General features: G+C 45.9%; 1 protein-coding gene across 1 annotated transcript; it reads right to left on the bottom strand.

The window, feature by feature from the left end:
• Positions 1–110: 110 nt before the first annotated feature.
• On the bottom strand, positions 111–13944 carry ENTPD6 (ectonucleoside triphosphate diphosphohydrolase 6). The gene is made up of 14 exons (XM_034061003.1): positions 13888–13944; positions 11737–12065; positions 11171–11247; positions 10713–10856; positions 9624–9699; positions 8131–8166; positions 6892–6980; positions 5489–5568; positions 4522–4586; positions 4062–4163; positions 3454–3594; positions 2643–2699; positions 1668–1780; positions 111–1402 (listed from the first exon to the last, which is right to left on the bottom strand). The coding sequence occupies exons 2-14, from the start codon at positions 11993–11995 to the stop codon at positions 1313–1315; spliced, it is 1329 nt and encodes a 442-aa protein (XP_033916894.1). The 5' UTR covers positions 11996–12065; positions 13888–13944; the 3' UTR covers positions 111–1312.
• Positions 13945–14237: the final 293 nt, after the last annotated feature.

Raw genomic sequence — 14237 nt, 5'->3', positions numbered from 1 at the left:
GTGACAGGGATGGCCCATGGACACTGTGATGGCATGAGGGGACAGTGATGCCGTCAGGGCACTCATTTCTCAACCCACCACCACCAGGTTTTCATTTTAAATTGGGGTTTTATTGTCATACAGTGGGGTTCAAGTGTCCCCATGCAGCACCACACACCACCGTACCACATCCCACTGCCCTGGGGAAAGGACAAGGCCCATGGACATGTGAGCCCTGCAGTCATGGCACACACTGCTGGGCAATCCTGCACCCCAAAGACCTCTGGGGTCTGCTCTAAACATCCACTACAAATAGAACACAATTCCACAGTTAGGTTACAAAGAGCACAGCACATTCCCTCCTCCAGCTCCTGCGGCCTCGGGGATGACTTCAGCCCGCGCACAGCACACTGCTGGAGTGGTGCATTGCAGCTACCCTGCCACGGCTCAGTGCAACCATGATACATTCATTTATCAAAGTGAGATGTGTCTGCAGGAAGCAGAGCCCAAGTAAATGCATTCAGCTCAGGCCCTGCATCAACCTGGCCAAGGCACAAATGTCTCTGAGATCCAATAAGCCATGCTCAGGGTTTACACTTATGGTCGGATCTTGTTCATCCATCTTACCCTGATCGACTCCCAAGCTGTCAAATGCATCTGAGCCCTGTACCCAGGCCTTGCTTCTCTAGATCCAGCAAATACAGAAGATGTTCTCTTCCACCATCCATCTTCCAGCAGCCAAGGAACCAACATTAGGCTGGATGCTTTAGCACTACAGGGCATGCAGGCTCCGATTCATGCCTCCAAGTCCATATCCAGTTTCTGGAGTGCTCTCGAGCTTTTCTAGTTCAGCAAATAGAAAGCAGAGCTGAGAGTTCCACAGCGTATCCCAAAGGCTGTCAGCAGCACAGCTGTGCAACTGCATTGTCTTTGCTCACACACACAGGAGTTCACCTTCAAACACGGAAGTAATGAAATAAAAATCATCACTGAAAACTGCTGACAAACAGGAAAAAAACACCCTGTAATCAGGACGGTAAAGAGTTCCCTCTGGAGTGACCACTTCCTACAGTGACTTCAGCACAGTACAAGCACATAGTACAGGCACATTCCAAAAAGGTGTTTTTCTCATAGAGATCATAGATGTCCTGCAGAGTCCTGGTTTTCCTTCAACAATGATCAAGTTTTACAGCAAGTTGACTGCAGATGGTGTCAAATCAAGGCTTATTCTTTAGATTGTGCACTCTACATTGTAAAAAAAAGAGCTAGTGATGGAGGGGACTTGACTTCCCATCATGTTGGGCTTCCCAAAACTGATGTTCTTCAAGGAGCTTTAGTACTGCAGTCTATTGAGTGAGTCAATGTAATGAAAAGTGGCTCCCAATGCCCAGCTCGTTTCAACATTGTCAATTTTCCGGGCAAGCTGAAAAGGACACAGAACACCACCAAAGCAAGGAAGTTAAACCACAGTTCTTGGGGAGAAAGGAGAAGCATGCAAGGGGAATACAGTACTGAAGGTTATCACAACTGGTTATCACCATTGTGAGGCCAGTGTCCCTCCACCCCCAATCACAGAGAACGTGTTGTGTTAAGAAAGGAAATCGAGGAGCAAACTGTTGGCGTGATGACTACAGCCTCAGCAGCCCACTGCCCACTCTCCCCAGCATCACCTCCATCCTGTGCATCACCTTGAAGACTTGGCTCTTCGGGAAGCCCAGCTCTTGCAGGAGGAAGGTGATGTAGGTGAGGTCCATGCATAGAAAAGGGCTGCTTCCAGGACTGATTTCCATGGTCTTACATACTAAGGAGAAAGGAAAGCATGTGTGAATGCACACTGTGGGCTCAGACCTAGCATCAACCCAGCTCTGAAAAACCTCAAGTGAATCCATAAAACAGCTCTTGTCAGTTGAGCTGCACAATGATGGAACCTGTCACAACAGGATTGAAGTGACATGCACCAAAGCTGTGGCACACTGGAAGGAAGATCAAAGTATTCTGTCTCTCCCCTAAGAAAGGTGAGTTGCTTCTGTCTTTCTGGGAAAGGATGAAAAAGGCCTCCAACTTTTCTTCTATCTACTTCAAGCCTTTAAACAGCCGAGCAACCACAGGTACGTTATGTTCCCTGTGCATAAGCACTCCATAGATGTTGACAAAACCAAAGGGAAAAAAGACAAAAGAAAAAACCAAGATGAAAGCAAAATAACCCCCACTTCCTTTCTCAGGATGAATTATACAAAAATCCAGCAACAATTGTTCAGTCAATCATAAAGTTTCCCAAAAAGCCCCATGTCGGTTTGATCAAAGCCTGAGTCTGTGGCATTAAGAAAAGGATGTTTCCATTTTTAAGTCTGCATAGGCAGTTCTCTCAGCAGCTGATGAAGCCAAAAGCTATGAGCTGGCTTTACCCCTTTTCTGATTAACAATCAAGCTGAGAACAAATCTTGAGAGAAGAAGTAAAATGAAACCAGGTAAGAACAGGTTACACTAATGGGATGAGAACCTGCACACCAATTCTGAAAGCATGATGTCAGGTGAGCTGTTAACTGGCAAGTTTAGTAGTAATTCTTGAGGGAGTTTTGGTATCTTTACCATGTCACCCGTTTGCCACCTGGGTATGAATTTACACACAATGACTGCACTGTGTTGGATTGTGTCCCACTCACCGTATTTAGCTGCAATTTCAAAGTCACCAACAGTTAAGCTTCCTCCTTTTTCTTTATCTAAACAAACAAACCAAAAAGGTGATCTTTTTAATGTTTTTGTATAAAACCAGTTGTAGATTCAAGTCATAAAAGTTTGGAGAGGAAACCTTGAAATTTGATTTCCATTGAGCAGCTGAAATCAATGACAAAACTCACACTTGCTTTAAAGGTAAAAGAACCTTTAACAGAGTTTTAATACAGGCTTTAATAAAGCCTCATTTTATGAAGAACTTTTAGCCTCCTTTCCTAAAGAAGCACAGTTTACAGACTGTCGCCTTGTCCAAACTAGCCTGAGATCTCATCACCTGCTTTCTACCCCTGAACAGCCTTTTACCCACCAGCAGACCACAGGGAAAGAGATGGGATACATTTTGAATACATGTGGACTTATCTAAAAATCCTCATTCCATCTAAAGAGGCCTGTGAAGCCAAACACACAGCCCAAGATCACTTCACTGCTGTCCTGTCCAAGAAATTTGTTTATCATTATGAGGTCCTGTTTCTATTTTGGATTGTGGAGTGAATCACGCAACGATTTCTGAAATGCAGACAGTTTGTTTAAAAGCCATTACCAGAAGTTGCAGGTCGTATTTCACAGCCCCAGTTCTTTCTCTATAGAAATTCAATAGCATCCAATATCCAGTCAAGACCAGTGCTGCGCAGCAGCATAACAAAAGGCTAAGTTCCGTGACAGCTTAGCAAAGCATCCTGATGCGAGTTATTTCTTCCACAGCTTGTCATTTAAATGAAACTAAACCAGGAACAAACCTACCTATGAGACCAACCTCTGCTGCACGGTCATAGTAGTAGGAGAACGTGTAAAAATCCAAGTCCTTCACTTCCTCAGCTTTATGCACTTTTTTATAGAGCATCTTTGCCACTTTGTTAGCACAAGCCTCGTATAGAGGCTCACCTAAAAGAAGGCAAAGAAACCCAGCATATTATGGGCAGAGAGTTAAATATGCATGCAATTGGCTTAGGATCTGCCAGGAAACAGGCTCCCTTTGGTACAATAGCACATCATAAGCTCTTCACAGAGAACTGAAATCTGCATCTTCCAGTGGGAACACTTACCATCCTCAGGTTGGGACTGAGTATGTGATAGATCAGAGATGGACAACACCATCTGAGGTGGAAGGATTCTAACAGACCTGTTCGGGGATTGCTCAACTCCACCTGCGCTACTATCAGCAGCTTTACTGACTGGACAGACACCATAGTACAAGAGGTAAAAGCTGCAGAATCTCTTTAGCAGCACATCAAGAGGAGCCAGACTGAACAGTGAACAGAGAATCAACTGTCTTTGCAAGAAACTGAGTGTATCATTCACACTCCTAATAGCATGCTGGCCTAGATAGGAAGAGTGATAAATCACTATACCTGCCTTCTGTCCTTTAATTTTGTATACTATCTCACCATGCTGCCACTCGGATTTGAAGCCAGGAGGTAAACAGGGGCTGATCAGTTCCTCCCTTTCTCCTACTGCAGAAGTAAAACAAAGCCACATTAGGGAAAACCATAAGGAGTTAATTTCAGACCCCTCAGTCCCAGCCCTGCTCCATTCTGTCCCACAGCCTCAGCAAGGCACCTGCAAGCCCCAGTCACACTTCAGATGTCCCATGCCTGCCTCCCTCGAGGCTGGCAAGAGCCCAGGTCTCCTGGGATCTAGCAGTGTCACCTCCTCCACTTGTCTCAAATGCACCCAGCCATGGTGACAGGAGTCCACATTCCACTCAGGAACCTTCAGCCCAGTGGGAGGGAGACAGACAACTCTTCCCCTCACAACAGAACTATGTACCCTATGCTCAGACCCCATACTTGAGCAGTGCCCGTAACTTACAGGGTTTTCCCTCAACTCCTCCTAAAATGGCAAGCCTTGCTGACATCAGCCCGAGTCCCAGGTAACTGCAAAGGAATAAAAGCCTCTGTGAACAACAAACATCCTTCCACTGCCAACCTGGCTGGGACATGCCAGTCTCCTCTACATAGTCCAAGCAAAATGGCTCAAGTCAGCAGCTGATGCACGCAAGGGGAACAGTGTGACAACCCACCCCCATGCTACCCTCCCCAGAAGGATAATCTGTCTTTGAAAAAGCACAGGCAATAGCTGTCAATGGTAATCTGGCTCCTAAGAAACTGGGAATGCTGAAAGCATTCCCCTCACGTTCCTCCTACCCTCCTCAAAGGCCACACAGCCTCTAGCATACAGAATTGACTCTTCTTGAGCCCAAACAAATCCCACAGCAAATATGGGTGGAAGAAGCTGCTTCCTTCTGCCCAGAACACTGGGAGCAGGGGAAGGCAGTGAAGAGGAAGGAATGGCAGAGACAAAGCAGTATGAACTGACTGCAAAGTCCATGGACCATCCTCCTGTGCCACTTAGCAGTGAGGAGGGAGAAGAGTAGGGAGCGAAGCTGAGCCTGGGAAGGAGGAAGAGGTGGGGGGAAGGTGGGTTTGATTTTGTTCTTATTTCTCATTATCCTACTGTTTAGTTGGCAATAAATTAAATTAACTTCTCTACGGAGAGTCTTGTTTTGGCCATGATGGCAACGGGCAGGTGACCTCCCATGAGCTTTTTGTTGTATTTTCTTTCCCCTGTCCTGTTGATGGAAGGGCAGTGACAGAGCAGCTTGGGGGGCACCTGGTGAGCAGCCAAGGTTCATTACCACAGTAATAACATGGTAGCTCAGGTTTCTCCATTTCTTCCCAATGCTCATTTGTAAGGACCTCTTACAGCAAAACACCTAGATCTCACTGGCTTCATAGAAAGCCTCTGTGTGTACAGTGTGCTCTTTCCCACAACTAACCTGTATGAATACAGCTTGTAGGTGTTGTTAAACATCTGAAATGAAGTTGTGTGGCCAGCTGGTGATGTCTGGAGAGTTGCCTGGAGGCAGAAAAAGACATCACTGCAGGGTTTCTGCCAGCAGCAGCAGCAACAACAACAGAATCTCCCAAACCAACATGAAACAACCCAGTTCAGAGAGAAACGATGAACCTGCAAGTATTTCGATTTGACCACTGATACACAAGACAACCGCAAAACCTGGAGCTAGAACAGTGTCTTCACATGACAGAGTCTACACTGGTTACATCTCTATCTGCATCCACACCAAACTGGTGTATAAAAGAATTACTTTAATTAAAAGGGAATCCTTAGTCCAGCTCTTAACTACTTGTATCAAGAGGCTACAGCAACTGCCTCTTCACATGATCCCTGCAAGGGAAAAGTGTGCAAACTAATATAAAACCAAGGCACGCATTAACTTCCTACTCAAGTGAATTCAGCTGTGAACTTCCACGAGCCAGAGGAAAAGCACATCACTGTGCTTGCCAAGGAACAGAGTGAGGACCAGTCTGTGGCCTGGAGAAATGAAAGGGTAATTATCTAAAGCACTTTGCAGCCTCTTCCCCAAGTGCACCAGCACACTGGCGTATTTGTGGAGAGCAAAGCTCAGGCTATGATGCTATTCATGCTGCTCAGATCTTAACACCATCTCCAAGTCCAGAACTTCCACATCCCGGACTCTTCGCATCCTCTGCTGTAAAAGCAGTGTCTGGATTAGCCCAGACTGGGACACTAGGTACAGCAACCCAACACTCTTCACTATGAACAGCATCTCTGCTCAGGCCAGAGCCTTACAACGTCACATCCACAGGGCTTCCAACTTACAGAGCACTTATACAAATGCCAGAACAGGAAACTGACATGACAACCATCAGCATGTATTTTTTAATGCATGATAACAGTTGTTCTTAGAAAGCATTAATTTGCAACTGAGTGAACTCAGGAAAATCAGAAACAAAAACTGAGAAGGCATCTTACTGTGTTCTTAAAACCCAATATAGGCCAAATTTTGGACCTGAATTCACTAACAGCATTTGAGTTCTTCATCATTATCAGCACAAACTGAGAGTCAAGGGTGAAGGTGCTCAGGTGAACACTGTGTCTTCCCCCAAGATAAAGCAGCCCTGGCAACTTCATGACATGCATCACCAACCCACGGAGCTGGAGTAAGAGGACTGACAGGGAGCTGTGAATGCCTCTGTGACTGACTGTAACAAGGCAGATGTGGCCAGGTGACACAGGTTTTTCTGTCAGAAATATGGCTTCATGTCACGCTGACAAACTCTCGGTCTGTTTCCAAGGGAAACCAATCTGAGCAGTTACTGCACCAGCATTCCCCAGCAATGTGCATGTTCACATTACCTCGGTGCGTGGCAGGAAGGTGATCTGTGTTGATCCACCACCCAAATCCAGCATCCCTACACTTCTCTTCTGCGGATCATCTAGGCTACCTGAAATGTGTGACAGAACAAAGAAAGCCATGGGGAGCACTGCTAGGAACAAACGCAGGAGTACAGTGGTAAAGAAACAGGACAATCAACTCTGTCTCTCATCTTCCAGCCAAGACTAAATTATACCATCATCTACTGGTGCTTATTTTGGCTTTATCAAGTGTCCTGAGAATCTTCAAGTGACAGAGTTCCTCTCATTTCTCTGTGGCTGTTCATGCTCTACTTACAGCAGCTTTGGTTACTGGGTTCCTAAACATTCTTTCAGTGGATGCAAGGACCCTTTTGCAAACTCTGCTCTGGCAACCACTTCGCAGCACAGAGGAATGTGGTTTCCTTGGCCACCTCTCCCTTATCCCTTAGTGATACTCTGCAGATTCCTACAGCCAAGGGGATGACAGACTGAAAAGAAGTGGCCTCAGACTCAGCTATCTTGGAATTCTTCCTGCTGCCAGCCCAGACCTCACTTCTCATTTAAATCCCATCCTTCTCAGATCCTTCAAATACACTCTTCCTGACAAGACTAGCTTGTGCCAAGTACCTCGGTATGCATCATGACAGCTGCTGACTGAAGATCTCTGACCTTTCTGATATATTCAGTGAGCACAAAAAGCTTTAGAGCACTTGTTGCATTGCTCCACACACCCTGTGTGCTGAACAGAGCACTTGGGGGTCAGACTGCTTTACTTACTTCTTGGAGAGGGCTTCAGCTTAAGCTTCTTTCTTTTCCCCTTTAGGAACCCTTTTCTGACTCAGCAGTGTAAGTATTTGTGGTATTCCTAAGTTATAAATCTCTAAAGATGTAGCATAGCCCTTTCTTTCGCTCTGTGCAGCTGCCAAGAACAACCAGAATACCCACATTAAATATTTAGCCAAAGCTGGTGTCAGACTCTAAAAAAGCATAAAATGTTCTGGTACCCTAGAGGGAACTGAAAGAAAGGCAACATTAAACACCTAGGAAAAGGGATTAAACTCCTCACTGTGCCAAGTAAATGGTCCAAATCCTAACGACTTATATAGGCCAACTGCTGACTTGTTCCCTGATACTTCTTTCTCCCACTCCACCCCAGTAAAGGAGCAAATCCCACGCAGGAGCAGAAACCAGTATGAATTCCACATCATCGCTCACATCTTTATGCACATGTACACATACCTGTTAAAAAATTTATTGTGATCCAGGCTGAAATACCTAGTAAAGAAAAGATTTAAAAGATACCCTGTTAGATCATAGCACTCCATTTTATGTAACGACAGTACCAAAGGTGGGGAGCCCTTTCTGGTTTAGGATCTCTTTAGATGGATTTTACGTTTAACTGCACCATCTAAGCAAAATAATCAGCAAACAAGAGCTTGTGCTCCACCGACAGAGAGACCATCTGCCACAAGCTCCCTTGCCCCCTTTCACAGAAAGAGGACTTCTAATACAGTCTCCAAAGGATATCTGGCTGAGTGCTAAGCAAGCAAGGTGAACAGGACTGGCTGAGCTGAGCTCCCCTGACCCAAGCTGCCCCAAAGCCAGTGCTTCCACAACTGCTAGCATCTGTCAAAACACAAGATTAGATGCCATGAACACAGAGAATGACCTTCTATACCAGAGCTTATGTGGTATTTGGAAGATAAGTCCTGTATATGAAACACCTGGAGAACTCCAGGTCAAAAACTTAGAGAGGAAGTCACAAAGGCTTCAATGTCCTTCACTAAAAGACATGGAAATGACTTGACACGTTGTTCATTTTCTAGGAAGACATCCACTGGCAGGATTCTGTTTGATGTCAGGCACTCAGCTTTCTTTTTAAATACAAGAATTTCCATCTTTTCAGTGTTTTGGGTTTTCCTGCTCTGTTTCTGTCCTCTTCTTGGGTTATAAACCTTTTCTCCATAAATTACATTAGTGGGCCTCATGTTAACCAACTTAAATATTTATCCATGTGGTTAAAACTCGAGGCATGCTAGAGAACAGGGTCCAGTTCAACCTCTGGCTGAACCAAGGCTGTCACTGCTGTTAATGATTTTAAAACAAAAGAAGAATAATTACAATAGCCTTTTTCCATCAAGCAGTAAAAAAGAAACTCATAAAGAGCTCCAAACAGCTCCAGCTATTTTAAAGTCTGTTTTCTAAGCAGATTTAAAACACATTTCAACACTTAGTTACTTAGAATTTAGAAATGTTTCTTCAAATTACTAGAAATCAAGGCTGATTCTGGGTTCTGTCCTCATCATTTTTTAATGAGCACCAAGTTACTTCAGCACATATTTTCTTCTATATAACTTTTCTTCAGATTGAGTTCACCATCACACTCATTAGATTAGTTATCATTAAATAATACTTCCAGAAAGCATTCCAAATATTTCCAGAAATATCTGATAAGCACTGTCAAGAGCAGGGTGTGCAAAGCCAGTTGCTGTCCCAACAAGCAGATATTCAGAAACCTTTCCAGAAGTGCTAACTGCACAGTGGCGATCCCACAGGAACTGCTCAGCACTCAAGAGCTTTGAAAATCAGGACAGAGTTCAGGACTTTGAATTGGAAAACATAGCAGCATCAAAACTGTGTCAAATCTGCTGCTTGTGGGCTCCCACCACAGTGAGCTGGGACTGGTCACAGTGAGCCTGGAATCCCCATAGTTGCAGAAGGGGTTATCCTACCTTCATCGGTTCCATTCATTATCGACACACAGTTGTCCCTCACGAAGAAAGGGGAAGCCTGAAAGATCTCCTTCACCTGCAGTTCAAATAAAAGCTAGCTCAGAGAAACCCTTTTTCAACTGGAAAGCAAGTGATCTATGAAACTACAGTTATACACAGCCACTCTTCCGCTTGGGCCAGATCCTCACTGCTACTCACTGCTTTGGACTTCAAGAGCCCAACAAACATCAGCCCATGGTCTGCTATTTGCCAGAGCCAGCCATGAAGACTGCTCAGAAATGCCAATAACAAGGGATGAACATGGGCAGGGAAGGGAACCCAGTTGACTTTGCTCCAATTAGGTACCCACAAGGTATTACATATGCATGGGAGCCACAGGGGATGGCATTTTTAACAGGAGCATGTTGGCTGTTAGAGGTCGTTCACACTACATCCTACATGAAGTAGCAAAGCCCCAAGGTTCCAGAGTCCTCTAAAGTAACAACTACAGCAGCTCCAGCTGACATCCAGCATGGAAAGAACAAACCAGTTTGCAGGCAGCAGAGAACAATACAAACACTGGTTTCCACCACACCACATTTCTTCCTTCCAATTATTTTGCTTAAAAAAGAGTACATTTAGTGTATACTTTGCAGCCATAAATACTAGAATGTAACATTTTATTTTTATAACATTTTAAAATATTAAACGTATTTTACATGCCTATAAATACAATTTAAATTACATCCACTCAATATAAAGGAGCAGCCTTGCAGCAGCAAGCTGATAACACGACCAAATAGCATTCTTCTCAAAATAGCAGCATCCTGGTCAAAACCACCATTAGATACACCCAGTAAGAGTAAGCCTGTGGTGACTGTTAGGAGTATCTCATTACACTTGTTATGTGTCATCTCCAGGCTTTTTTAGAGCTGTCATCATTCCTCTGTGCTTGTACTCACACAATTTCTCCCCCCCAGTCCCATTTGCACTCAGGGTTAAATGACAGAAATGGCTCATGTACATGAAGATAAAGGAGTATGCACCTTACACAGAAAGGACCGAAGTCTGCTACAGAATTTCTGGAAGGCAAACTGAAAGAAGCAGTACCTTATCCAGCAACTTCTGAGCTTTCTCTCCTGGCAGCAACCGGAGGCCAGCTGTGGCTTTCAGGACCAGAGGAGTAAACTTCCACAGCTCCATTGGAACTTCTTCCTTTGCCACCTCCAGGAGCTCTTTGATTCCCTGGCCACTCTGTGAGCAGAGAAAGAACAAAACAAAAGGCATCTTAGAAACTCTTTAGCTTTACCTTTCTTTGAAGGGCAAAAGGGTTATCAGAGATATTGAATAATGTGAAACAGAATGAGTGTCATGAGAAGGTGGAGAACTCGGTATTTCCTACAGCATGACACCTGGTGGATATAATGGGAATCATCCAGCAACAGATCACATCCAAAAGGTTTTCCAAAGAGTGACAGAGAACTCTCTGCCATTTCATGTTCTGCAGGGCACATAAAACTCAGGAGATTTGGGGGCACATGCTTTTACAGTAACAGAAACAAGATTACCTTTTCCACATCGTCAGCATAGGCAGACAGACCTGGCTTCAGTGCTTTAAATGTCTCATGGGTCAATTTGGGAGTCTCTGTTCAAAAACAGCATTCCAAAATAAATAATGGCACAAACAATTTTGCAGACACAAAACGAAAAGCATCTTACAAGTTACATCATGATGGAAGTCGACTAAAGCCTCTGTCTAATGAATTACCCACAGCCACCCAACCTTTAAACACTTTACACTAGCCCATTCCACAAACCTAAGATGCTCTCCATGGGGCGAGCGCACCACACTGCTCACTCTTAAAAGCATCCTCAGATCACCTACTAACAGCATCCACATGGGTTCTCTCACGAGAAGAAAGCAGAGCTGCTATTTTATCACATTCTGACATTACAGCATTTCCTCCTTGTTGAATGCTTTCATGACTTCATCCAAACCTACATGCTTGAGTAACAGCATACTTCCTGATGGTTCTCTAGCCAGAATGTTTGTTCAAGTAATCCCTAGAAAAGAATCATCAGTAATCTGTCCCACAGGTTATGGCTCATGCACCATGCAAGGAGCAGACTGTACCTTTTGGCTGCTGTGTGAATTTAAATATATGGATGCGAGTTCCTGTGCTTCCTGCATCAAACATAATCCCATAGAAGACCGAGAGCTCTGTGGTCAGTGCTTGATGGTTCAGTTTGTCTCCCCTACTCTCAGCAACTCCTTCTGTTGCTCCAACAACTTGTTTGGAATCCAAGTGCCATTTTATGTATGCAACATAAATAGCTATGCATGCCAAGATCCCAAAAGCAAAGAACCGCTTTGACATCTTCATGGCTTCCATTTATCGGATGTTTTGTTTCTTCCCTTTATTTCTTGTCCTTCACACAGAACAGGCGCTTCCCACATCACTCCTATATCCAACAGAGAAGAAAGCAGGTGTTTTATTTTCTAAACCTGCTACAAGGATCTAAGAGTATGAACGTTATTTGATAAGGGATTTACAGGAGTGAACTTCACTTGCGCACCAGTGAAATACGTAACTACTGGTTTAGATCAGTGATAAGAAAATGGGTACGGCAGGCAAAGCAAGTAGGAAGTGACTGCAACACACAGCTTGGTAACAAAAGCCTCACAGGGTGTGCCACACCACTGCTGGCAAATACAAGACTTTATGCCTGCAGGTCCTTCAGCAGCTGGAGTAAAACTGAGATACCAGCTACTGTCTTCAGTGCTCAAATCTGTCTCAATTCACCCAGTGGAATTTGCAGTTCAAGTTGAAATGCCCACATTTGTTCCAGTAGGACAATGGAGAATCTGTGGATCACTTGTAAAACTGGACCTAGCAGCAAAACCCTTCTCCCATGTTGCTTGTCCTACCCATCACATGCACCCATGGCTGCTGGATACCTACAACACTGCTCACTGCTTTCCCAATGGTTCAGAAGGAAAATATCCATCCTCCTTCAGCATGTCATTGAGATCTACAGCTAATTTTAAGACATGAAGCTGCATAAATCTTTCCCCATTGCTACTGAAGCCTAAGATGAAAGAGAGTAAGGAGAATTCAGAGAAGCTAAATACAGTGACTGAGATGGGAAGATGACCTCTTGAGGTCCCTCATCCAACCAGTCAAAGAACGGACTCAGGACTGTATCCAACTGCATCCTGAAAACCTTCAAGCATGGAGATCCCACAACCTCTCTGGCCAACCTGAACCACTTGCAGTTATCTTTATGACTTCCTGGACAGTGAAGATGGTCCCAGGAGGCAGGACAAATACAATTTAAGAACAGACTTGAAAAGATGGAAGAGCCAGGGAACTACAGTACACATACCCCAAATCCAATACCTGGAAAGAAACCACAGCAAAGCACAAGGCAAGAACAAGCACTCGCCACTAAACAGAACCACAGAACCATTGAATCCCAGGCTGGTTTGGGTTGGAAGGGATGTTCAAGCTCATCCAGCTCCAACCCCCAGCCGTGGGCAGGGACACCTTCCACTAGAGCAGCTTGCCCAAGGCTCTGTCCATCAAACATCATTCACATAATTAAATAAGTCAGTGGTGATTTATGGGGCACAAATCACATTATACCTTTCCTTCTTTGCTAGTGTGATGAAGAAGAGAAAGCAAACCAATTGATGAGGTTGATTTAAGGTTTTGACACATATGTAAATCTGTTCATGATACGAATTCTGGAGATGCAGAAGGCGTGAGAGGGAGGAATTTAAATTCCCGGTGATTTCAGTACAGTGCCAACAAGGGGCAAGACAAAATGTGATTAAAATGGAGGAAAGCAAAACGACAGGCACAAACACACACGAAAACCAGGGCGGTGCAGGGGAGCAGGCACAGGAATCGGGGGGATGGCATGGCAAGGAAATGGGCGCCAACCCCTGCACATCTCTGGGGTGACTGTGCCAAAGGCCTCAGCTACCAGAGCTCAAGCACGAAACGGGAGGAAAGCAGCAGGTTCCGGATGACCCTTGGAGGAGGCATCGCGACGGGCGCAGAGCGCAGCACCCGCCAGCCTAACCCCGGTCTCGCAGCACAGAACGGAGCTAACGCTGCCGCCTCTGCCCGCGGGCCCATCCCCTGCAGGGCACCGCGGGGACTGCCCCAGGGCAGGTGCCCGCCGCAGCAAGGACAGCCCGGACCGGCTCCCCCCACCCCGCCCGCCGCCCCCGGTCCCGGCCCGCAGCCGCCCTCCCGGCCCCGCCACCCGCACTCACGCCGCCGCCGGCCCCGCCATGGCGAAGCCCTTGCCCCGCCCCGGGGCGACAGCCGCTCCCTCTGCGCAGGCGCGGTGCGGGCCGGTGCCGCACTGGACGGGGCGGGGGGCTCAGTACCGGGGTTGGGGCTGGCGTGGGTCGGGGGAGAGGCTGCGGCTGCGGAGGGATAGGGTTTAACCTGACAGAGGGGAGACTGAGATGGGACATTAGGGAGAAATTCTTCCCTGTGAGGGTGCTGAGGCCCTGGCACAGGGTGCCCAGAGAAGCTGTGGCTGCCCCATCCCTGGCAGTGTTCAAGGCCAGGTTGGACACAGGGCTTGGAGCAACCTGGTCTAGTGGAAGGTGACCCT

This window comes from Melopsittacus undulatus, chromosome 3 (assembly GCF_012275295.1).
Source record: "Melopsittacus undulatus isolate bMelUnd1 chromosome 3, bMelUnd1.mat.Z, whole genome shotgun sequence".
Classification (NCBI taxonomy): Eukaryota; Metazoa; Chordata; class Aves; order Psittaciformes; family Psittaculidae; genus Melopsittacus; species Melopsittacus undulatus.
The sequence above is the reverse complement of the archived record's forward strand: the minus strand, read 5'-3'. Positions and strand labels throughout refer to the sequence as shown.

What these genes read in the sequence shown, in the direction of transcription:
- ENTPD6 (XM_034061003.1), bottom strand. Translation starts at nt 11,995, where the DNA reads ATGGAAGCCATGAAGATGTCAAAGCGGTTCTTTGCTTTTGGGATCTTG. An exon ending in ATGCTGACGATGTGGAAAAG is followed by an intron (nt 10,857 to 11,170) that starts GTAATCTTGTTT and finishes CTCTGCTCACAG; the next exon opens with AGTGGCCAGGGAATCAAAGA. An exon ending in CCTTCCTGCCACGCACCGAG is followed by an intron (nt 5,569 to 6,891) that starts GTAATGTGAACA and finishes TTCTGCCTCCAG; the next exon opens with GCAACTCTCCAGACATCACC.